Source organism: Coffea arabica, chromosome 11c (assembly GCF_036785885.1).
Source record: "Coffea arabica cultivar ET-39 chromosome 11c, Coffea Arabica ET-39 HiFi, whole genome shotgun sequence".
NCBI lineage: Eukaryota > Viridiplantae > Streptophyta > Magnoliopsida > Gentianales > Rubiaceae > Coffea > Coffea arabica.
Window position 1 is genome coordinate 13,046,801 of NC_092330.1, and position 25,254 is coordinate 13,072,054.

General features: G+C 46.3%; 1 protein-coding gene across 1 annotated transcript; it reads right to left on the bottom strand.

Moving 5' to 3' along the window:
* Positions 1–7,345: 7,345 nt before the first annotated feature.
* On the bottom strand, positions 7,346–15,692 carry LOC113720576 (uncharacterized). The gene is made up of 7 exons (XM_027245335.2): positions 15,287–15,692; positions 14,711–15,163; positions 10,676–10,908; positions 10,524–10,627; positions 9,476–10,421; positions 8,998–9,393; positions 7,346–8,899 (listed from the first exon to the last, which is right to left on the bottom strand). Exons 1-7 carry the CDS (start codon positions 15,690–15,692, stop codon positions 7,346–7,348), a joined length of 4,092 nt encoding a protein of 1,363 aa, XP_027101136.2.
* Between the last annotated feature and the right edge of the window lie 9,562 nt (positions 15,693–25,254).

A 25,254-nucleotide genomic window follows, 5' to 3' on the forward strand; every position in this document is an offset into this window, starting at 1 on the left:
GTCCACAATTTTTGGCCAACACTTGGACTAATCTTGTCCACAAATTTTTCTCTTTCTTCCCTTACATTTCTAGCCTTATAATTTCGGTCAAACCAGCTGCAAATTAGGAAGATATTTTGTGCAAAAGTCAATAAGCTTGTTTGGTAAGAAAAATGGTGGTCAAGCGGTGCGTTCAATCGGTAGTGCGCGGGACCCGCCAGTTCGCGCCGTTTTTCTTAAAAACTCACGTACTAGGTTTTTTTTTTCTTCCCATTCACTATCCTTATATCATTGCTACTACTCACACATTATTTTTCACTTAAAAGTCACTTTTAATCCCCAAATTGATCCCTGGCCAGTACCGAAAATTTATCCGGCGGAAATCGCGAAAACCCTAATTTTGCTCAAATCTTGAAACCGAAGTGTAAAACCCTATTTTCCAGGTTCATCTGCACTTATTGTTGAACAATTGGGTAGTAGGGCTTTAATAAATAATAATTTTCAAATAAAAGGAAATTTTTAAGAAAACGTGAGGAATTTTCCAATTCCAATGATTAAATTTAGGGTTTCAATCAAAATGTGAGAGATTTAAGAGAACCGGTTAGTCACAAGTAAACTAGGGTTTTTGACTAAAATATTAGGGTTTCTAGTCTTTTAAAACAAAATAAGGTTTTAAATCAAACCCGAAGAAATATACTTTAATATTTTCTTCACAAACAACCTCCTAATATTCGGGATGTTACAGTATATACTGTATAGAGTGTTCTTGCGATTTATCTAGTTTTATTGCTTTAAGTTTTGAGTCCTGGCGCGAGCTAGACAGGCGGCCCGCCGATACCCTAGGGTTCGCCCTTGGGAGAAGTGGGGTCGTCACAAAGTACTTGTTCGAATGGTCCAAGACCAACCTGGAGTCCATAAGGATATTGAAGGCCAAGAAGGATTCAAGCAAATCATCTACACCGTGATCCAAGCCCTTGGAGAATCAAGCAGGCCTCCAATTGATTGGGCTGAGTAGGGTCATTTGGCCCTAATGTTGCTTAGGGTTAGATTTACTGCGTAGTAGGAGCATGGGCCGCCCCATCTGGACACCAAGATGGCCGACTGCTCTTTCAGGGTTTCCTTAGGGTTTTCGTAACCTCCAACTTACAAAAGGGCTTGCTTTGTAAGGGTTTTGGAAGTAAGTTGGATCAATAAAGTTTGACTAATTTCGATTCTTCTTGTTAAGAGAGATTCAAGCCTTTTTACTTGTCTTGGCAAGGGTTGTGAGCTTTGTTGTGTGTCGTCCTAGATTTTTCTACCGACCTATCCATTACAGTAATCACCTCAGTGGAGTCGTCATTCTACCGTTAATAATCAAATCGTGTCGTCCATTTTATTCTAGGTTCCGTAATCCACACGTTCGACCACCTCGCTAGATCCTTGCGCGAACGTGCTACGTGTCTCGAAACGAGGTGATCGAGGACTGTCTCAGCGATGTGAGCATGGATCAAGGCCCATGCAATGACCCTGTCCGATTTCCATTTGTCCCAGTCATACGTGCCAGAGCCAATCTCTTCAAGTAATCCCTCCAAGGCCTTATTCGAATGGTCCAAGACCAACATGCAGTCCATAGGGATATTGAAGGTCTAGAAGGAGACAAGTAAATCATCTACAGCATGATCCAAGCCCACGGAGAGTCAAGGTGGCCTCCATGTGATTGGGCTGAATAGGGTCTTTAGGCCTTAATATTGCTTAGGGTCAGATTAACTGCGTTGTAGAAGCATGGGCCGACCCATCTTGACACCAAGATGGCCGACTGCTCTTTTAGGGTTTCGTTAGGGTTTTAGTAACCTCAACCCTATAAAAGGGCTTGCTTTGTAAAGGTTATGGAAACAAGTTTGATCAATAAAGTTTGATCAATTTCGATTCTATTTGTTAAGAGAGATTCGAGCCTTTTTACTTGACTTGGCAAGGGTTGTGAGCAATCTTGCATCTCGTCATAGATTGTTCTACCGATCTTTCCATTAGAGTAATTACCTCTGTGGAGTCGTCGATCAACCGCCTATAATCGAATCGTGTTGTCCCGTTTGATTCTAGGTTTCGCAATCCATACGTTGGACCACCTCGCTAGATCCTTGGGCAAACGTGCTACGTGTCTCGAAACGAGTTGATCGAGGTGTATCCATTAGAAGTAATCACCTCAGTGGAGTCATCGTTCTACCCCATATAATCAAATCGTGTCGTTCGTTTGATTCTGGGTTCCGCAATCCAAGCGTTGGACTACCTCGCTAGATCCTTGGGCAAACGTGCTACGTGTCTCGAAACGAGGTGATCGAGAACTGTCTTAGCGATGTGAGCATGGATCAGCGCCTATGTAATGACCCTGTCCGATTTCCATTTGTCCCAGTCACACGTGCCCGAGCAAAGCTCTTCAAGTAATCCCTCCAAGGCCTTGTTCGAATGGTCCAACACCAACATGCAGTCCATAGGGATATTGAAGGTCTAGAAGGAGACAAGTAAATCATCTACAGCATGATCCAAGCCCACGGAGAGTCAAGGTGGCCTCCAAGTGATTGGGCTGAATAGGGTCTTTAGGCATTAATATTGCCTAGGGTCAGTTTAACTGCGTTGTAGAAGCATGGGCCGGCCCATCTTGACACCAAGATGGCCGACTGTTCTTTTAGGGTTTCTTTAGGGTTTTAGTAACCTTTAGCCTATAAAAGGGCTTGCTTTGTAAGGGTTTTGGAAACAAGTTCGATCAATAAAGTTTGATCAAATTCGATTCTTCTTGTTAAGAGAGATTCGAGCCTTTTTACTTGCCTTGGCAAGGGTTGTGAGCAATCTTGCGTTTTGTCCAAGATTGTTCTACCGACCTATCCATTAGAGTAATCACCTCTGTGGAGTCTTCGTTCAACCACCTATAATTAAATCGTGTCGTCCCATTTCATTCTAGGTTCCGCAATCCAAGCGTTGGACCACCTTGCTAGATCCTTGGGCAAACGTGCTACGTTTCTCGAAACGAGTTGATCGAGGTGTATCCATTAGAGTAATCACCGCTGTGGAGTCATCGTTCTACCGCCTATAATCAAATCATGTCGTCCGTTTGATTCTAGGTTCCGCAATCCTAGCGTTGGACTAGCTCACTAGATCCTTGGGCAAACGTACTACGTTTCCCGAAACGAGGCGATCATGGGCCGTCTCACCGATGTGAGCATGGATCAGGGCCCATACAATGACCCTGTCTGATTTCCATTTGTCCCAGTCACACGTGCCAGAGCCAATCTCTTCAAGTAATCCCTCCAAGTCCTTGTTCGAATGGTCCAAGACCAACTTGGAGTCCATAAGGATATTGAAGGCCAAGAAGGATTCAAGAAAATCATCAACACCGTGATCCAAGCCCTTGGAGAATCAAGCAGGCCTCCAATTGATTGGGCTGAGTAGGGTCATTTGGCCCTAATGTTGCTTAGGGTTAGATTAACTGCGTAGTAGGAGCATGGGCCGGCGCATCTGGACACCAAGATGGCCGACTGCTCTTTCAGGGTTTCCTTAGGGTTTTCGTAACCTCCAACTTACAAAAGGGCTTGCTTTGTAAGGGTTTTGGAAGCAAGTTGGATCAATAAAGTTTGACTAATTTCTATTCTTCTTGTTAAGAGAGATTCGAGCCTTTTTACTTGCCTTGGCAAGGGTTGCGAGCTTTCTTGTGTGTCGTCCTAGATTTTTCTACCGACCTATCCATTAGAGTAATCACCTCGGTGGAGTCGTCATTCTACCGTCAATAATCAAATTGTGTCGTCCGTTTTACTCTAGGTTCCGCAATCCACACGTTTGACCACCTCGCTAGATCCTTGCGCAAACGTGCTACGTGTCTCCAAACGAGGTGATCGAGGACTGTCTCAGCGATGTGAGCATGGATCAGGGCCCATGCAATGACCCTGTCCGATTTCCATTTGTCCCAGTCACACGTGCCCGAGCCAAGCTCTTCAAGTAATCCCTCCAAGGCCTTGTTCGAATGGTCCAAGACCAACATGCAGTCCATAGGGATATTGAAGGTCTAGAAGGAGACAAGTAAATCATCTACACCATGATCCAAGCCCACGGAGAGTCAAGGTGGCCTCCATGTGATTGTGTTGAATAGGGTCTTTAGGCCTTAATATTGCTTAGGGTCAGATTAAATGCGTTGTAGAAGCATGGGCCGACCCATCTTGACACCAAGATGGCCGACTGCTCTTTTAGGGTTTCGTTAGGGTTTTGGTAACCTCTAGCCTATAAAAGGGCTTGCTTTGTAAAGGTTCTGGAAACAAGTTTGATCAATAAAGTTTGATCAATTTCGATTCTTCTTGTTAAGAGAGATTCGAGCCTTTTTACTTGCCTTGGCAAGGGTTGTGAGCAATCTTGCGTTTTGTCCAAGATTGTTCTACCGACCTATCCATTAGAGTAATCACCTCTGTGGAGTCTTCGTTCAACCACCTATAATTAAATCGTGTCGTCCCATTTCATTCTAGGTTCCGCAATCCAAGCGTTGGACCACCTTGCTAGATCCTTGGGCAAACGTGCTACGTTTCTCGAAACGAGTTGATCGAGGTGTATCCATTAGAGTAATCACCGCTGTGGAGTCATCGTTCTACCGCCTATAATCAAATCATGTCGTCCGTTTGATTCTAGGTTCCGCAATCCTAGCGTTGGACTAGCTCACTAGATCCTTGGGCAAACGTACTACGTTTCCCGAAACGAGGCGATCATGGGCCGTCTCACCGATGTGAGCATGGATCAGGGCCCATACAATGACCCTGTCTGATTTCCATTTGTCCCAGTCACACGTGCCAGAGCCAATCTCTTCAAGTAATCCCTCCAAGTCCTTGTTCGAATGGTCCAAGACCAACTTGGAGTCCATAAGGATATTGAAGGCCAAGAAGGATTCAAGAAAATCATCAACACCGTGATCCAAGCCCTTGGAGAATCAAGCAGGCCTCCAATTGATTGGGCTGAGTAGGGTCATTTGGCCCTAATGTTGCTTAGGGTTAGATTAACTGCGTAGTAGGAGCATGGGCCGGCGCATCTGGACACCAAGATGGCCGACTGCTCTTTCAGGGTTTCCTTAGGGTTTTCGTAACCTCCAACTTACAAAAGGGCTTGCTTTGTAAGGGTTTTGGAAGCAAGTTGGATCAATAAAGTTTGACTAATTTCTATTCTTCTTGTTAAGAGAGATTCGAGCCTTTTTACTTGCCTTGGCAAGGGTTGCGAGCTTTCTTGTGTGTCGTCCTAGATTTTTCTACCGACCTATCCATTAGAGTAATCACCTCGGTGGAGTCGTCATTCTACCGTCAATAATCAAATTGTGTCGTCCGTTTTACTCTAGGTTCCGCAATCCACACGTTTGACCACCTCGCTAGATCCTTGCGCAAACGTGCTACGTGTCTCCAAACGAGGTGATCGAGGACTGTCTCAGCGATGTGAGCATGGATCAGGGCCCATGCAATGACCCTGTCCGATTTCCATTTGTCCCAGTCACACGTGCCCGAGCCAAGCTCTTCAAGTAATCCCTCCAAGGCCTTGTTCGAATGGTCCAAGACCAACATGCAGTCCATAGGGATATTGAAGGTCTAGAAGGAGACAAGTAAATCATCTACACCATGATCCAAGCCCACGGAGAGTCAAGGTGGCCTCCATGTGATTGTGTTGAATAGGGTCTTTAGGCCTTAATATTGCTTAGGGTCAGATTAAATGCGTTGTAGAAGCATGGGCCGACCCATCTTGACACCAAGATGGCCGACTGCTCTTTTAGGGTTTCGTTAGGGTTTTGGTAACCTCTAGCCTATAAAAGGGCTTGCTTTGTAAAGGTTCTGGAAACAAGTTTGATCAATAAAGTTTGATCAATTTCGATTCTTCTTGTTAAGAGAGATTCGAGCCTTTTTACTTGCCTTGGCAAGGGTTGTGAGCAATCTTGCGTCTCGTCCTACATTGTTCTACCGATCTTTTCATTAGAGTAATTACCTCTGTGGAGTCGTCGATCAACCGCCTATAATCGAATCGTGTCATCCCGTTTGATTCAAGGTTTCGCAATCCAAGCGTTGGACCACCTCGCTAGATCCTTGGGCAAACGTGCTACGTGTCTCGAAACGAGTTGATCGAGGTGTATCCATTAGAATTAATCACCTTAGTGGAGTCATCGTCATATAATCAAATCGTGTCGTCCGTTTGATTCTGGGTTCCGCAATCCAAGCGTTGGACTACCTCGCTAGCTCCTTGGGCAAACGTGCTACGTGTCTCGAAACGAGGTGATCGAGGACCGTCTCAGCGATGTGAGCGTGGATCAGCACCCATGTAATGACCCTGTCCGATTTCCATTTGTCCTAGTCACACGTGCCCGAGCCAAGCTCTTCAAGTAATCCCTCCAAGGCCTTGTTCGAATGGTCCAGCACCAACATGCAGTCCATAGGGATATTGAAGGTCTAGAAGGAGACAAGTAAATCATCTACACCATGATCCAAGCCCACGGAGAGTCAAGGTGGCCTCCAAGTGATTGGGCTGAATAGGGTCTTTCGGCCTTAATATTGCTTAGGGTCAGTTTAACTACGTTGTAGAAGCATGGGCCGCCCATCTCGACACCAAGATGGCCGACTGCTCTTTTAGGGTTTCTTTAGGGCTTTAGTAACCTTTAGCCTATAAAAGGGCTTGCTTTTTAAGGGTTTTGGAAACAAGTTCGATCAATAAAGTTTGATCAATTTCGATTCTTCTTGTTAAGAGAGATTCGAGCCTTTTTACTTGCCCTGGCAAGGGTTGTGAGCAATCTTGCGTTTTGTCCAAGATTGTTCTACCGACCTATCCATTAGAGTAATCACCTCTGTGGAGTCTTCGTTCAACCACCTATAATTAAATCGTGTCGTCCCGTTTCATTCTAGGTTCCGCAATCCAAGCATTGGACCACCTTGCTAGATCCTTGGGCAAACGTGCTACGTGTCTCGAAATGAGTTGATCGAGGTGTATCCATTAGAGTAATCACCACCGTGGAGTCGTCGTTCTACCGCCTATAATCAAATCATGTCGTCCGTTTGATTCTAGGTTCCGCAATCCTAGCGTTGGACTACCTCGCTAGATCCTTGGGCAAACGTGCTACGTGTTTCGAAACGAGTTGATCGAGGACCGTCTCAGCGATGTGAGCATGGATCAGGGCCCATACAATGACCCTGTCCGATTTCCATTTGTCCCAGTCACACGTGCCAGAGCCAATCTCTTCAAGTAATCCCTCCAAGTTCTTGTTCGAATGGTTCAAGACCAACTTGGAGTCCATAAGGATATTGAAGGCCAAGAAGGATTCAAGCAAATCATCTTTTTTTTTTTTTTGGGAAACTGCCAATCATATCTGGCAGACGGGCACTACACCCTTTTATTAAGAAACAAGCAAAGTACAAGAAGCTAAAGCACAAAACAAAAAGCCAGTGAGCAAAACCAATCTACGAAGCGAGAAACGGAAATTGGGAACCTGCTCCTTATCTAAAACAAAGAGGGACCTTGACAAGCGTGGAAGAGAAGACAAAGTGGGATAATCCAAGTGCCCGCTACAAGCAACGCCCACAGCAGCCAGAGAGTCAGCAACCGTATTCGCCTCCCGGAAACAGTGGGAGAGACGAACCCCCAACGGCAAAATTGCTCGAATCGCTCTAATCAGCGGCCGTACCGCCCACGGAATCGAAAAACTCCCTGCCACCACACGAACCAAAACCTGCGAGTCAGACTCTACTTGGCCCATGGAGAAACCCATCTGCTGGCACAGTTGGAGTCCATGAAGTATTGCATACGCCTCTGCCTGCAAAGAATCCACCAGCGGTAACTTGGCCGCAAACGCTCCAAGGAACGATCCATCGGACCGTCGGAGAATCCCACCAATACCACTAGCACCGGCCGTGGATGAGGAGGACCCGTCAGTATTAAGCTTGACAAATCCATTCTGCGGGAATTCCCAACTAACCAAAGTAGAACTTAAGGGCCACTGGATCCCCGAGATGACGGACACAAGTCCCCCAAATTCAGGCGGAAGTGAACGCCCAGGAAACTTGACAGAACAAATAAGCCAAAGCTCAAGAGATATAGAGGAATACAAGGTTTGGACAGACCACTTAATGCCATCGAAGCGCCATTTATTCGAAGCCTTCCACAAAAACCAAAGAATGAGCAATGACAAAATCCTGTACAACCGTCGAATCGACATCTTACTCACAGGTTGAGACCACCAGGTCATACATCTAGTCCGATAGCCGCAAGAAGCCATCGGAATCCCCAACCGACACTCAAAAAATGACCAGATAGCCTGGGCCACCAGGCAGGAGGAAAACAAATGATCAGCCGTCTCCTGAGCAGCCAAGCACAACGGGCACTGGGAGGGCCCCGCAAACCGGCACCTAGTACGTAACACATCATCCAAAGGCAACCTACCGGAAAACAAACGCCATGCAAAACAAGAAACCTTAAGTGGAATGGAGGAATCCCACAGCGACCGGAAGACCAGAGACTTCACTCCAGCCCGACGGACCAGCTGGTAAGCCGAGGCCGTGGAGAAAGAGCCCGAGGATGCCAACTGCCAACAAGGCTGATCTGGCAGATCCCCAAAACACATAAAAGTCTCCCCCATCACCTCCAAAATCTCAGTAGGAAGGAAAGACGAGAGACGAACCCAGTCCCAACTCCCCTGAACACAAAAGTCACTAACCTTCTGGTCGGAAGAAAGGTCTGGAAACCGCCAGCCAAGGGGGCCCAATCCGTTCCAATTATCCCACCAGAAATAACAATCTCCCAGAGAAACGTCCCAACGGATCTGTAATTCCATCTGCTCACGAACTTGGAACAACCGCCGACAGATCGCTGAACGCGACGGACCAACCACCACCTGATTAGGATGACCTCCCCGAAGGTACAAACTAGACAAAAACCTCGCCCACAGAGAGTCCTGTTGACGAAAGCGCCACCACAATTTACAAGAGAAGGCCTTAGAAATAGACTGCAAAGATCTAACCCCTAGGCCCCCTCCTCCACAGGGAAACACACCTTAGACCAACCACACCAGTGAAAATGGTTATCCCCCCAAAAAAACCACGCAAACATCCTCTCAATCTCCCAAATTGCCCCTCGAGTGGGTTCCAAGACTGCAAGCAAGTGAACTGGAATGGACGTAAGCACATGCCGAATAAGAATCAGCCGCGCCCCCATGGAAAGCCACCGATTCTGCCAGGACAGCAAACGAGCCTGAACTTTATCTATGATCCCAGCAAACAAGGACTTAGATCGCCGACCCTCATACAAGGGGCACCCCAAATACGTGATAGGCAAAGACTTACGAGCAAAACCCGTTTCCTCCGCAACCCTCCGACTGCGAAGACCAGAAACCTTCTTAGAGAGTAAACAACAACTCTTCGAGGCATTAACCAACTGACCAGACACTCGCTGATAATCAGTTAAAACACCCATGACTTTTCGCACCGAAGCCCGCCCCCCATTGCAAAAGACTATAACGTCGTCCGCATACCCCAGATGCACAGGGAGGACCCTCCCGAAGGAACCGAATAAGGGATGAAACCACTAGAGAGCGGAAGAGACTCCAGACCGCGGGACAGGAACTCCGCCATAATGATGAAAAGCGCTGGAGACAGCGGATCACCCTGCCGCAAACCCTTAGTGGACCTGAAAACCCGACCGGACCACCATTGATCAACACTGAAAAATGACAGGAGGAAACCAAACGCCAAACCATGTCCAACCAAGCCTCACCAAACCCGAATTTCCGCATAACAGATAGCAGAAACATCCACGATACCCTGTCATAGGCCTTGGCCATGTCCAGTTTCAAAACCACATTAGAACCCCGGACCTTTCTCCCAATCCTAGAGATCATCTCCTGAGCAAGCAGAATGTTATCAGAAATGGCACTTCCCTTAACAAAACCACTTTGCTGAGGGGAAATGAGTCGGGGTAGAACTTTTTCCAGCCGAGCCGCAAGAATCTTGGAAATAATCTTGTTCGAGAAATTACAAAGACTAATCGGCCTAAAATCGGCAAAGGTCTTAGGGGCCGACTGTTTAGGAATCAAGGCCAACAAAGTGGCCGAAATCCCACACGGGAGATCAGCACCAACAAAGAAATCCGCGACTGCATCTGAGAGGTCCCCTCCTATAATATCCCAGCAAGCCTGATAAAAGGACCCTGGGAACCCGTCCGGGCCTGAGCAACTGTCCCTATCCAAAGAGAAGACCACCCCTCGAACCTCCTCAGCAGTAGGAAGCCGTTCCAAATCCAGATTATCATCCTCCGACAAAATTGTCAGGATTCGAGATAATTCATCCCCCATCACCTGATCCAATGGCCCCTGGGTAAACAAGTCAGAGAAAAAAGTCTCCACCATCGCATGAATAGAACCTACATCATCAGTCCACGCACCAGAGGAAGTCTGAAGCCGATGAATACGAACCTTCACCCTGCGTTGACGCACATAAGAGTGAAAAAACTTAGAATTGGCATCTCCCTCCTTCAGCCAACGTAACCTCGATTTCTGCCGCTAGAAGATGGCTTGACGCAACAAAGCTTCCTTCAAGACCGACGAAACCTGCACCAGCCGCAAGTCCACCTCCGGGGATGGTCGGGCCGCCGCCTCAGCCTCCAACTGAGCAACCTCCTCCTCGACCTATTTTACGGCATCGAACACGTTACCGAAAACATTTTTGTTCCAAACAGTCAAAGCCGCCTTAACCGCCTTCAACTTATGCAAGAAACGGCGCATCGGTCGGCCAGTGCTACCAGAGAGCCAGGCCTCCTGAACAACGTCCTTAAAACTAGCATGCCGAAGCCAAACATCTTGGAACCGGAAGCTCCTCGGAGAGGACGAGCTTGAAATCAAGTAAGAAACCAGAAACGGAGAATGGTCAGAAGCAGTGCGCGCCAAGTGATGAACTGAAGGCACCACACCTGTGAGGACTCGCAAAAACTATTATTTTATGCCTAATTTATGGCTTAATAAATTATTTAATTGGGTTTTATTTTCAAGGAATATTTTCTAGTCTTATTAGACCTAAATACATGGTAATGTAACTTCGTTATATTTTTAAAATGATTCGTTTCAAAAATTAATTTCCTAGAGCGCGTTTCGTAAAAATAGTGAATAGTGCTTGGAGATTTTATCTGCGTAGTAGCACAATAAGCTTGGAATATTGGAGACTTGTACTATGGTCCTAAAATAGGTGATCTTATGAATAAATATTCAAGTGATGGTTAGTAGTGCAATCGTTATAAGAATTTTTCGAAAGTTTCGCGTTATGGCGGTAAAAATTGACGGTACGCGTTTTCACACGCGCGACTTCATTTGAGGGACTTTAGACCCTTATTTCGGGACAATTAAGAGTGAAGAATATTTACATGAATATATGTGCATTAGAGGTTTAGTGCACTAGTGAACCAAACGCGCGAGAAAATCGAGCCGTAATCACACCAAACGGCCCCTAATGAGAGTTGACTTTTGGGTGATTTTGCACCACACATTGCACCTTCTCTTGGAAGCTAACTTAGATCAAACACACTCTCTCTTCTCTCTCCTCATGGCCGGCCAAAACACTCCCTCTCTCTAACTCCTTGTTCTAAAATTTCTGCACACTAATCTCACCCAAAACCACCCCAAATCACCTCCAAATTTAACCAAACTTGCACCACACCTAGCTTGACACTTGAGGAGCATTTTGAGCTGCAAAAGAGAGCTAAAACTCACGGTTTTTCTGGGGCAAAAAGGACCGAAATTCTGCTTGAACATCAACCCCAAAGTAAGTGATGATCTACCCTTGAAAACTTGAAGATTGGAAGCTATCTTGCCTTGTTAAGTTCATGCATGCATTTGGTTAGCTTTTGTATGGTGTAAAAATGTGATTGTGGGCTCTTGGAATTCCCACACTTGGGTTGTTGTTGCTGATGTGATGATTGATGGTGATTATATTGTTGGTTTAGTGGTTATAATGATGCATTAGTGGTGGGTAATTAGTAGGAACTTCATTGGGTGTAAGAAGCTAAAATTTCCGATTTTGCCCCTGCCATGTTCGGCCATTTCCAGGCCAATTTTTAATGGTTTAATGGCTTGAATTGGATGTTTGTAGGATGTATTAGATGTGTGAAAAATTTAATTGAAAAATAGTGAGGTTTGAATGGGCAAATGAATTTTTTTTAGAAACCAGCAAATCTGGAAACTGATTCGCGTATGTCTCTGACCAGCAGTAGTATTTTGGCTATAACTCTGTCCTCGGATGTCGAAATCATGTGCCGTCAGTGGCGTTTGAAACTGGACATTCCTAGCTTTAATTTGGTATAAAATGCACGTTCTGATTCTTTGTGAACAAGCCGAACCAAATGTTTTAAGTTCGCTGTCCTGTTGCTCTGTTCGTCTGGAATGAAGTGGTCAGGCAGCAACTTGATGCCCGAATTTGAACCAGTTGGGTGCCGAATTTGGAAATGATTTCTTCTGTGATATTTTAGTCCTATGAATGTATTTTCCAACGGCGTAAGCCATGCCCGATTTCGAGCTATATTGACTGATTTGTGACTGAAACAAGTGGACTGCTCAGTTTTGGAAAACCCTAATGTTTGGACTGGTTTGGAACCAAATCTTGGAGTGAACCTGTTAGTTGATGTTTTTGATATTAAACACTTACCAAAGATATTATGGGTGTATCTTAGACCCTTATTTCACAAATGAACCATGGTTGGATAACTTTCTTGGTTAGACGATTGGAAATTTGGAAAATGAAAGTCAAAGGCAGATTGCCGTAGGATTTTTCTTGAATTTTGGTTGGCTAATTAACTACCTTGCCGAAGGTATTTTTCCCCGAAATTCGATAGAGAGATACTTTGCATATAGTATTGAAATACTGCCAATTTTGGTGCCAATTCAAGTTCGTTTTGATACCTAATTAAAATTCTAAAGTTGGGGGTTCAAATCTGGAAAATTCTCATCCAGTCTTGAATTTGCTCAACTTCGGGCTACCGTATCTCGGTACTCGAAACTCCTATTCTTGATCCGCTTGTTTTGTCATACACCTCACTTGCAACCCTAATTGAGCTGCAAATTTCAGAGGCCGGTTTGCAATGTGTGAATCGTGCCGAATTTTCAAAGTTGGCCGAAATCCAACTTAATTCTGCCATGAAAACCGACCCTGCGTCTTCAAGCTCATTTTTGACCAAATTTCACTTCGATTCATGGAAACATGTCTTCTAGGAACTTATAGTACTCTCTAAGAGGTTTCCAACGGTATAAAGTTTTCCAATTCTCGACTTATACCGAGCGAGTTATGATTTTTCAAAGATTCATCATAAAACTGAAAATTTTCCAATCTCAAAGAAATAGAGTTTTTTTCAAGAACTCTTTATTCTTTTAATATTCTTAAACGTTTTGCTCACGATTTTCATGATAAAAACTCAAATAATATTGTACATAATAAAAGGCGAGTTGAACCTCGATTTACGTGTAATTGAGATTCCTTTCGCGAAATAATCCTTAGATTGTACTAGTGTACAATCTTCTTGATAAGTGGGTTAATTGTGTGATTATCCACTGTTAATTGCCAGGCGCACAAGGAGACCTTCAAGAGGATCTCACAGTGGACACTTGAACTCCCAGAAAATAATTCTTATTGAATTGCTCGGTGAGTGTCAAGTGTGTGAATTTTGATACTTGCTTATTGTGGTATTTGTTGGAAGTTTTGAAAATAAGGGCGGGTGCGTACTTTATCGCACTCGTTCTAATTTCAAATGAATGAATGAAATGTATTGAATGAATGAATGAAATGTAATGTTATGTCATGAATGCTTGCGTCGCTGGAGTGAACCTCCTCGACTTTCAAATGAATGGGGGACGCCCAAACTCATAGGCCGTCCTTAGACTTGAGCCAGCAATGGGCTTGGTCGGGGATTTGGGCGAGCCATGAGATACATATAAGCTCGACCTAATAAGAGGTCTTGCTTGGCATACTCGTCGAGTATCGCCTTATACTAGACTTGTGGGCCCTTGGGGTGTACGGTGGACGGAGGGAAGTAAGTGGTGATCTACGGAAATGGAAATACCGACCCGGTTGACAGGAGGGTCAATGCGGGAAGGTATACGAATGACATCGGCAGATCGAGTGGAACTTAGCTCCTGAGAGCTACTATATCCTTGAATTGTTTCTGATTACCTTTCATGTTTGATTGATTGATTATTGAAAAGACATGGCTTTATTTATTAAATTTGGGATTGTTATTTGACTAAGTGCTTGCATGTGTGTTCTTGGCCTCACGAGCGTTAGCTCACCCTATAGTTTTGTTTTCCTTAACAGGACCGACTCTTGGAGAAATATGGAGAAACTATCCGTTGAAATTTTGTTAGACTCCTGTTATACATTTTGACTAGGCCCTGGTTTGGGTTGTACTTTTGAAAATTGTAAACTTGAAAAGTTTGGGCCCTGATGTGTACTTTGAATTTAAGTCGTTTCATGACTACCGATGTACTGGTGATACATTAAATGACTTGTTAAGTTTGAACGCTTCCGCATTATTGTATTCATGTTGCTCTCATCGAAGTGTTTAGTTCGGTTTGAAATTGAATGGAATTGCTTGAGTCCTGGCGTGAACTGGGCAGGCGTCCGCGGATACCCTTTGGTCCGCCTTAGGGAGATGTGGGGCGTCACAACACCACTACCCAACCAGCCGCGATCAACCAGGACTCGATCCAACCGCTTCCAGACCCGCGCCCTACCCTGACGATTATTACACCACGTAAACTGGTTCCCAGAGAATCCCACATCTGTTAAGTCCAAATCCTGAATGAAAGCATGAAAGTCCTCCGACTCAGCCCTGCGAAAAGGCAGACCTCCTCTCTTCTCCTCCGCATACAAGATTACATTAAAGTCACCATGAAAGAGAAGAGGAAGACCCAACACCTGCAAAGCACGTAAGTCCGCCCAAAGCTCACGGCGGTCACTGACTGAGCAGGCCGCATGCACAAAGACCCCAACCACCTCAGTACTCATCTGAGAGTGCGTCACGCGAAGGGCCAAATACTGAGAAGATTGACCCACAATAGAGCAAGAAAATTCACTAGAGTAAAAAACAACAAGGCGGCCATCATTGGTAGGACAACAACCATCAAAGCCCAACCTCTGGCGAATCCAATCAAAACGAGAAGCATCCATTTTGGGTTCACAGAACCCTAATAAAATAGACGCAACTTACGTAAACGAGCTATAGTGATGGAGTTATCTAAACCCCGAACATTCCAAAACAATGACTTAAACATCACGTAAAGGAAAAGAAGAAGAGTGAGGGGGAAAACCTGGCGAGGCCGCGACCACCCCAGGCTGTCTCTTTTTCAAGTCGCCACGCCGGCGTTTAAGCGCCTCCATGGCCGCCAAGGGAGGAGCAGCTTTGCGTGGAGAAAGATTCAATTCTAATATTGCAACCTGCTCCTGCTGCATGCGCACCGACGAAGCGGTCTCGTCATCAATCGCCACCGCAGCCACCTTGTCGGCAAGGTCATCAAAGATCGCCTCCGCAGCCGAGGCAATAGCGTCTTCCACCATCTGCTCCACCACTGCACCAGGCTCCTGCTGCCCTGCGGTAGCAAGCAGCGACAAAGGGACCGCTGCCTCCTCCTCCCCATCCTGGTGTTCGTCATCCGAAGCCTCCTCCACAACTACATCATCCAGATCTAACGGAGTCCCCTTGTGAGTGGCCTGCATCCCCTAAAGGGCCGAGACTCCCTGCCCATCCCCTGCAGACGGGGATGCTGCCACCACTGGCTCAGCAGCCTGGGCACTCGACCCAGGCGCAGGCACCGCATCAGGCCCGAGAACCACCCCCGACACCCTGTGCTTCTCGCCCACAAGCGCAGGCGCAACCAATTCCCTCGTCGCCGCTACCTTCTCACCCGCCACAGCCACAGCAGGCGGTCGTCCCTTGCGTCCTCCCTGAGGCTGCGTCTCCCCAGTGGGCCGAGCCTGGGCCTTCAACTCCGGATGAAGCATCACGCAGTCATCCTTGCTATGCCCCTGTCGAAAGCACCCAGAACAGTAGGCCGGTAGATGCTCAATATCAAGATTCTGCCAGAACCCCTCCTGTCTGCCATTCCCAATCCAAACCTGGGACACTAGCGGCTTCAGGAGATCAACCTCTACGCAAACCCTAGCCACACTGGGACGGGACAAGGCTGCAGTAGCAGCATCAACGTAGAACGGCACGTCCAACATAGCAACAATCCGAAACAAGCACTCTCGATTGAAAAGATGAATGGGAAGTTTGGGCAAAGACACCCACACCGGAACCACAGACGGCTCCCGGTCCACATGAAACGAAGGCGTCATACCAGACCCCACGAAGCCATAAACGATGATAATCCCTCTCATCTGCAACCCTGATGAGGATGTGACGGGGATCGAGCAGCCCAATAGAGACAGGCTGCTTGAGATCAAGCGTGACGAAAAATTTACGAACCAGCTCCAGCGAAGGTCGACCCCGAGCAAACTTCCCAACCAGCGCATATCGAAAGGGGTCGGACAGCTTGTGTATCACCTCCTGTGAAAAGATCAAGGCAGGCTCTCCACGGTGTGTGGAGGCCGTCGCCTGAACCGAGAAGGCTGGCGCTGTAGGACTCGTGAACAGATCCGAGAAGGACTGCTGGATCTTCACAGGTAGAGGCTGCCCCCCAACACCTGGGTAGGGGGCCTCCGAGGAAGCCATGCAAACCCTAAAAAAAAAACCTAGAAAGAAGAGAGAGGAAAAAATTTGCTCCCAAGCAAATCATCTACACCGTGATCCAAGCCCTTGGAGAATCAAGCAGGCCTCCAATTGATTGGGCTGAGTAGGGTCATTAGGCCCTAATGTTGCTTAGGGTTAGATTAACTGCGTATTAGGCGCATGGGCCGGCCCATTTGGACACCAAGATGGTCGACTGCTCTTTTAGGGTTTCCTTAAGGTTTTCGTAACCTCTAACTTACAAAAGGGCTTGCTTTGTAAGGGTTTTGGAAGCAAGTTGGATCAATAAAGTTTGACTAATTTCGATTCTTCTTGTTAAGAGAGATTCGAGCCTTTTTACTTGTCTTGGCAAGGGTTGCGAGCTTTCTTGTGTGTCGTCCTAGATTTTTCTACCGACCTATCCATTAGAGTAATCACCTCGGTGGAGTCGTCATTCTACCATCAATAATCAAATCGTGTCGTCCGTTTTACACTAGGTTCCGCAATCCACACGTTCGACCACCTCGCTAGATCCTTGCGCAAACGTGCTACGTGTCTCGAAACGAGGTGATCGAGGACCGTCTCAGCGATGTGAGCATGGATCAGGGGCCATGCAATGACCCTGTCCGATTTCCATTTGTCCCAGCCACATGTTCCCGAGCCAAGCTCCTCAAGTAATCCCTCCATGGCCTTGTTCGAATGGTCCAAGACCAACATGCAGTCCATAGGGATATTGAAGATCTAGAAGGAGACAAGTAAATCATCTACACCATGATCCAAGCCCACGGAGAGTCAAGGTGGCCTCCATGTGATTGGGCTGAATAGGGTCATTAGGCCTTAATATTGCTTAGGGTCAGATTAACTGCGCTGTAGAAGCATGGGCCGACCCATCTTGACACCAAGATGGCCGACTGCTCTTTTAGGGTTTTAGTAACCTCTAGCCTATAAAAGGGCTTGCTTTGTAAAGGTTCTGGAAACAAGTTTGATCAATTTCGATTCTTCTTGTTAACAGAAATTCAAGCCTTTTTACTTGCCTTGGCAAGGGTTGTGAGCAATCTTGCGTCTTGTCCTAGATTGTTCTACCGATCTTTCCATTAGAGTAATTACCTCTGTGGAGTCGTCGATCTACCGCCTATAATCGAATCGTGTCGTCCCGTTTGATTCTAGATTTTGCAATCCAAGCATTGGACCTCCTCGCTAGATCCTTGGGCAAACATGCTACATGTCTCGAAACGAGTTGTTCGAGGTGTATCCAATAGAAGTAATAACCTCTGTGGAGTCATCGTTCTACCCCATATAATCAAATCGTGTCGTCCGTTTGATTCTGGGTTCCGCAATCCAAGCGTTGCACTACCTCGCTAGATCCTTGCGCAAACGTGCTACGTGTCTCGAAACGAGGTGATCGAGGACCGTCTCAGCGATGTGAGCATGGATCAGGGCCCATGCAATGACCCTGTCCGATTTCCATTTGTCCCAGTCACACGTTCCCGAGCCAAGCTCTTCAAATAATCCCTCCAAGGCCTTGTTCGAATGGTCCAAGACCAACATGCAGTCCATAGGGATATTGAAGGTCTAGAAGGAGACAAGTAAATCATCCACACCATGATCCAAGCCCACGGAGAGTCAAGGTGGCCTCCAAGTGATAGGGCTGAATAGGGTCTTTAGGTATTACTATTGCTTAGGGTCAGATTAACTGCGTTGTAGAAGCATAGGCCGGCCCATCTTGACACCAAGATGGCCGACTGTTCTTTTAGGGTTTCTTTAGGGTTTTAGTAACCTTTAGCCTATAAAAGGGCTTGCTTTGTATGGGTTTTGGAAACAAGTTCGATCAATACAGTTCGATCAATTTCGATTCTTCATGTTAAGAGAGATTCGAGCCTTTTTACTTGCCTTGGCAAGGGTTGTGAGCAATCTTGCGTCTTGTCCTAGATTGTTCTACCGATCTTTCCATTAGAGTAATTACCTCTGTGGAGTCGTCGATCTACCGCCTATAATCGAATCGTGTCGTCCCGTTTGATTCTAGGTTTTGCAATCCAAGCATTGTACCTCCTCGCTAGATCCTTGGGCAAACGTGCTACATGTCTCGAAACGAGTTGTTCGAGGTGTATCCAATAGAAGTAATAACCTCTGTGGAGTCATCGTTCTACCCCATATAATCAAATCGTGTCGTCCGTTTGATTCTGGGTTCCGCAATCCAAGCGTTGGACTACCTCGCTAGATCCTTGCGCAAACGAGCTACGTGTCTCGAAACGAGGTGATCGAGGACCGTTTCAGCGATGTGAGCATGGATCAGGGCCCATGCAATGACCCTGTCCGATTTCCATTTGTCCCAGTCACACGTTCCCGAGCCAAGCTCTTCAAATAATCCCTCCAAGGCCTTGTTCGAATGGTCCAAGACCAACATGCAGTCCATAGGGATATTGAAGGTCTAGAAGGAGACAAGTAAATCATCCACACCATGATCCAAGCCCACGGAGAGTCAAGGTGGCCTCCAAGTGAAAGGGCTGAATAGGGTCTTTAGGTATTAATATTGCTTAGGGTCAGATTAACTGCGTTGTAGAAGCTTGGGCCGGCCCATCGTGACACCAAGATGGCCGACGGTTCTTTTAGGGTTTCTTTAGAGTTTTAGTAACCTTTAGCCTATAAAAGGGCTTGCTTTGTAAGGGTTTTGGAAACAAGTTCGATCAATACAGTTCGATCAATTTCGATTCTTCATGTTAAGAGAGATTCGAGCCTTTTTACTTGCCTTGGCAAGGGTTGTGAGCAATCTTGCGTCTTGTCCTAGATTGTTCTACCGATCTTTCCATTAGAGTAATTACCTCTGTGGAGTCGTCGATCTACCGCCTACAATCGAATCGTGTCGTCCCGTTTGATTCTAGGTTTTGCAATCCAAGCATTGTACCTCCTCGCTAGATCCTTGGGCAAACGTGCTACATGTCTCGAAACGAGTTGTTCGAGGTGTATCCAATAGAAGTAATAACCTCTGTGGAGTCATCGTTCTACCCCATATAATCAAATCGTGTCGTCCGTTTGATTCTGGGTTCCGCAATCCAAGCGTTGGACTACCTCGCTAGATCCTTGCGCAAACGTGCTACGTGTCTCGAAACGAGGTGATCGAGGACCGTCTCAGCGATGTGAGCATGGATCAGGGCCCATGCAATGACCCTGTCCGATTTCCATTTGTCCCAGTCACACGTTCCCGAGCCAAGCTCTTCAAATAATCCCTCCAAGGCCTTGTTCGAATGGTCCAAGACCAACATGCAGTCCATAGGGATATTGAAGGTCTAGAAGGAGACAAGTAAATCATCCACACCATGATCCAAGCCCACGGAGAGTCAAGGTGGCCTCCAAGTGATAGGGCTGAATAGGGTCTTTAGGTATTACTATTGCTTAGGGTCAGATTAACTGCGTTGTAGAAGCATAGGCCGGCCCATCTTGACACCAAGATGGCCGACTGTTCTTTTAGGGTTTCTTTAGGGTTTTAGTAACCTTTAGCCTATAAAAGGGCTTGCTTTGTATGGGTTTTGGAAACAAGTTCGATCAATACAGTTCGATCAATTTCGATTCTTCATGTTAAGAGAGATTCGAGCCTTTTTACTTGCCTTGGCAAGGGTTGTGAGCAATCTTGCGTCTTGTCCTAGATTGTTCTACCGATCTTTCCATTAGAGTAATTACCTCTGTGGAGTCGTCGATCTACCGCCTATAATCGAATCGTGTCGTCCCGTTTGATTCTAGGTTTTGCAATCCAAGCATTGTACCTCCTCGCTAGATCCTTGGGCAAACGTGCTACATGTCTCGAAACGAGTTGTTCGAGGTGTATCCAATAGAAGTAATAACCTCTGTGGAGTCATCGTTCTACCCCATATAATCAAATCGTGTCGTCCGTTTGATTCTGGGTTCCGCAATCCAAGCGTTGGACTACCTCGCTAGATCCTTGCGCAAACGAGCTACGTGTCTCGAAACGAGGTGATCGAGGACCGTTTCAGCGATGTGAGCATGGATCAGGGCCCATGCAATGACCCTGTCCGATTTCCATTTGTCCCAGTCACACGTTCCCGAGCCAAGCTCTTCAAATAATCCCTCCAAGGCCTTGTTCGAATGGTCCAAGACCAACATGCAGTCCATAGGGATATTGAAGGTCTAGAAGGAGACAAGTAAATCATCCACACCATGATCCAAGCCCACGGAGAGTCAAGGTGGCCTCCAAGTGAAAGGGCTGAATAGGGTCTTTAGGTATTAATATTGCTTAGGGTCAGATTAACTGCGTTGTAGAAGCTTGGGCCGGCCCATCGTGACACCAAGATGGCCGACGGTTCTTTTAGGGTTTCTTTAGAGTTTTAGTAACCTTTAGCCTATAAAAGGGCTTGCTTTGTAAGGGTTTTGGAAACAAGTTCGATCAATACAGTTCGATCAATTTCGATTCTTCATGTTAAGAGAGATTCGAGCCTTTTTACTTGCCTTGGCAAGGGTTGTGAGCAATCTTGCGTCTTGTCCTAGATTGTTCTACCGATCTTTCCATTAGAGTAATTACCTCTGTGGAGTCGTCGATCTACCGCCTACAATCGAATCGTGTCGTCCCGTTTGATTCTAGGTTTTGCAATCCAAGCATTGTACCTCCTCGCTAGATCCTTGGGCAAACGTGCTACGTGTCTCGAAACGAGTTGTTCGAGGTGTATCCATTAGAAGTAATCACCTCAGTGGAGTCATCGTTCTACCCCATTTAATCAAATCGTGTCGTCCGTTTGATTCTGAGTTCCGCAATCCAAGCGTTGGACTACCTCGCTAGATCCTTGGGCAAACGTGCTACGTGTCTCGAAACGAGGTGATCGAGATTAATATTGCTTAGGGTCAGATTAACTGCGTTGTAGAAGCATGGGCCGGCCCATCTTGACACCAAGATGGCCGACTGTTCTTTTAGGGTTTCTTTAGAATTTTAGTAACCTTTAGCCTATAAAAGGGCTTGCTTTGTAAGGGTTTTGGAAACAAGTTCGATCAATACAGTTCGATCAATTTCGATTCTTCTTGTTAAGAGAGATTCGAGCCTTTTTACTTGCCTTGGCAAGGGTTGTGAGCAATCTTGCGTCTTGTCCTAGATTGTTCTACCGATCTTTCCATTAGAGTAATTACCTCTGTGGAGTTGTCGATCTACCGCCTATAATCGAATCGTGTCGTCCCGTTTGATTCTAGGTTTTGCAATCCAAGCGTTGGACTATCTCGCTAGATCCTTGGGCAAACGTGCTACGTGTCTCGAAACGAGTTGATCGAGGTGTATCCATTAGAAGTAATCACCTCAGTGGAGTCATCGTTCTACCCCATTTAATCAAATCGTGTCGTCCGTTTGATTCTGAGTTCCGCAATCCAAGCGTTGGACTACCTCGCTAGATCCTTGGGCAAACGTGCTACGTGTCTCGAAACGAGGTGATTGAGGACCGTCTCAGCGATGTGAGCATGGATCAGGGCCCATGCAATGACCCTGTCCGATTTCCATTTGTCCCAGTCACACGTTCCCGAGCCAAGCTCTTCAAATAATCCTTCCAAGGCCTTGTTCGAATGGTCCAAGACCAACATGCCATCCATAGGGATATTGAAGGTCTCTAAGGAGACAAGTAAATCATCCACACCATGATCCAAGCCCACGGAGAGTCAAGGTGGCCTCCAAGTGATAGGGCTGAATAGGGTCTTTAGGTATTAATATTGCTTAGGGTCAGATTAACTGCGTTGTAGAAGCATCGGCCGGCCCATCTTGACACCAAGATGGCCGACTGTTCTTTTAGGGTTTCTTTAGGGTTTTAGTAACCTTTAGCCTATAAAAGGGCTTGCTTTGTATGGGTTTTGGAAACAAGTTCGATCAATACAGTTCGATCAATTTCGATTCTTCATGTTAAGAGAGATTCGAGCCTTTTTACTTGCCTTGGCAAGGGTTGTGAGCAATCTTGCGTCTTGTCCTAGATTGTTCTACCGATCTTTCCATTAGAGTAATTACCTCTGTGGAGTTGTCGATCTACCGCCTATAATCGAATCGTGTCGTCCCGTTTGATTCTAGGTTTCGCAATCCAAGCGTTGGACCACCTAACTAGATCCTTGGGCAAACCTGCTACGTGTCTCGAAACGAGTTGATCGAAGTGTATCCATTAGAAGTAATCACCTCAGTGGAGTCATCGTTCTACCCCATATAATCAAATCGTGTCGTCCGTTTGATTCTGGGTTCCGCAATCCAAGCGTTGGACTACCTCGCTAGATCCTTGCGCAAACGTGCTACGTGTCTCGAAACGAGGTGATCGAGGACCGTCTCAGCGATGTGAGCATGGATCTGGGCCCATGCAATGACCCTGTCCGATTTCCATTTGTCCCAGTCACACGTTCCCGAGCCAAGCTCTTCAAATTATCCCTCCAAGGCCTTGTTCGAATGGTCCAAGACCAACATGCAGTCCATTGGGATATTGAAGGTCTAGAAGGAGACAAGTAAATCATCCACACCATGATCCAAGCCCACGGAGAGTCAAGGTGGCCTCCAAGTGATTGGGCTGAATAGGGTCTTTAGGTATTAATATTGCTTAGGGTCAGATTAACTGCGTTGTAGAAGCATGGGCCGGCCCATCTTGACACCAAGATGGCCGACTGTTCTTTTAGGGTTTCTTTAGAATTTTAGTAACCTTTAGCCTATAAAAGGGCTTGCTTTGTAAGGGTTTTGGAAACAAGTTCGATCAATACAGTTCGATCAATTTCGATTCTTCTTGTTAAGAGAGATTCGAGCCTTTTTACTTGCCTTGGCAAGGGTTGTGAGCAATCTTGCGTCTTGTCCTAGATTGTTCTACCGATCTTTCCATTAGAGTAATTACCTCTATGGAGTTGTCGATCTACCGCCTATAATAGAATCGTGTCGTCCCGTTTGATTCTAGGTTTCGCAATCCAAGCGTTGGACCACCTCGCTAGATCATTGGGCAAACGTGCGACGTGTCTCGAAACGAGTTGATCGAAGTGTATCCATTAGAAGTAATCACCTCAGTGGAGTCATCGTTCTACCCCATATAATCAAATCGTGTCATCCGTTTGATTCTGAGTTCCGCAATCCAAGCGTTGGACTACCTCGCTAGATCCTTGGGCAAACGTGCTACGTGTCTCGAAACGAGGTTATCGAGGACCGTCTCAGCGATGTGAGCATGGATCAGGGCCCATGCAATGACCCTGTCCGATTTCCATTTGTCCCAGTCACACGTTCCCGAGCCAAGCTCTTCAAATAATCCCTCCAAGGCCTTGTTCGAATGGTCCAAGACCAACATGCCGTCCATAGGGATATTGAAGGTCTCTAAGGAGACAAGTAAATCATCCACACCATGATCCAAGCCCACGGAGAGTCAAGGTGGCCTCCAAGTGATAGGGCTGAATAGGGTCTTTAGGTATTAATATTGCTTAGGGTCAGATTAACTGCGTTGTAGAAGCATAGGCCGGCCCATCTTGACACCAAGATGGCCGACTGTTCTTTTAGGGTTTCTTTAGGGTTTTAGTAACCTTTAGCCTATAAAAGGGCTTGCTTTGTATGGGTTTTGGAAACAAGTTCGATCAATACAGTTCGATCAATTTCGATTCTTCATGTTAAGAGAGATTCGAGCCTTTTTACTTGCCTTGGCAAGGGTTGTGAGCAATCTTGCGTCTTGTCCTAGATTGTTCTACCGATCTTTCCATTAGAGTAATTACCTCTGTGGAGTTGTCGATCTACCGCCTATAATCGAATCGTGTCGTCCCGTTTGATTCTAGGTTTCGCAATCCAAGCGTTGGACCACCTAACTAGATCCTTGGGCAAACCTGCTACGTGTCTCGAAACGAGTTGATCGAAGTGTATCCATTAGAAGTAATCACCTCAGTGGAGTCATCGTTCTACCCCATATAATCAAATCGTGTCGTCCGTTTGATTCTGGGTTCTGCAATCCAAGCGTTGGACTACCTCGCTAGATCCTTGCGCAAACGTGCTACGTGTCTCGAAACGAGGTGATCGAGGACCGTCTCAGCGATGTGAGCATGGATCAGGGCCCATGCAATGACCCTGTCCGATTTCCATTTGTCCCAGTCACACGTTCCCGAGCCAAGCTCTTCAAATTATCCCTCCAAGGCCTTGTTCGAATGGTCCAAGACCAACATGCAGTCCATTGGGATATTGAAGGTCTAGAAGGAGACAAGTAAATCATCCACACCATGATCCAAGCCCACGGAGAGTCAAGGTGGCCTCCAAGTGATTGGGCTGAATAGGGTCTTTAGGTATTAATATTGCTTAGGGTCAGATTAACTGCGTTGTAGAAGCATGGGCCGGCCCATCTTGACACCAAGATGGCCGACTGTTCTTTTAGGGTTTCTTTAGAATTTTAGTAACCTTTAGCCTATAAAAGGGCTTGCTTTGTAAGGGTTTTGGAAACAAGTTCGATCAATACAGTTCGATCAATTTCGATTCTTCATGTTAAGAGAGATTCGAGCCTTTTTACTTGCCTTGGCAAGGGTTGTGAGCAATCTTGCGTCTTGTCCTAGATTGTTCTACCGATCTTTCCATTAGAGTAATTACCTCTGTGGAGTTGTCGATCT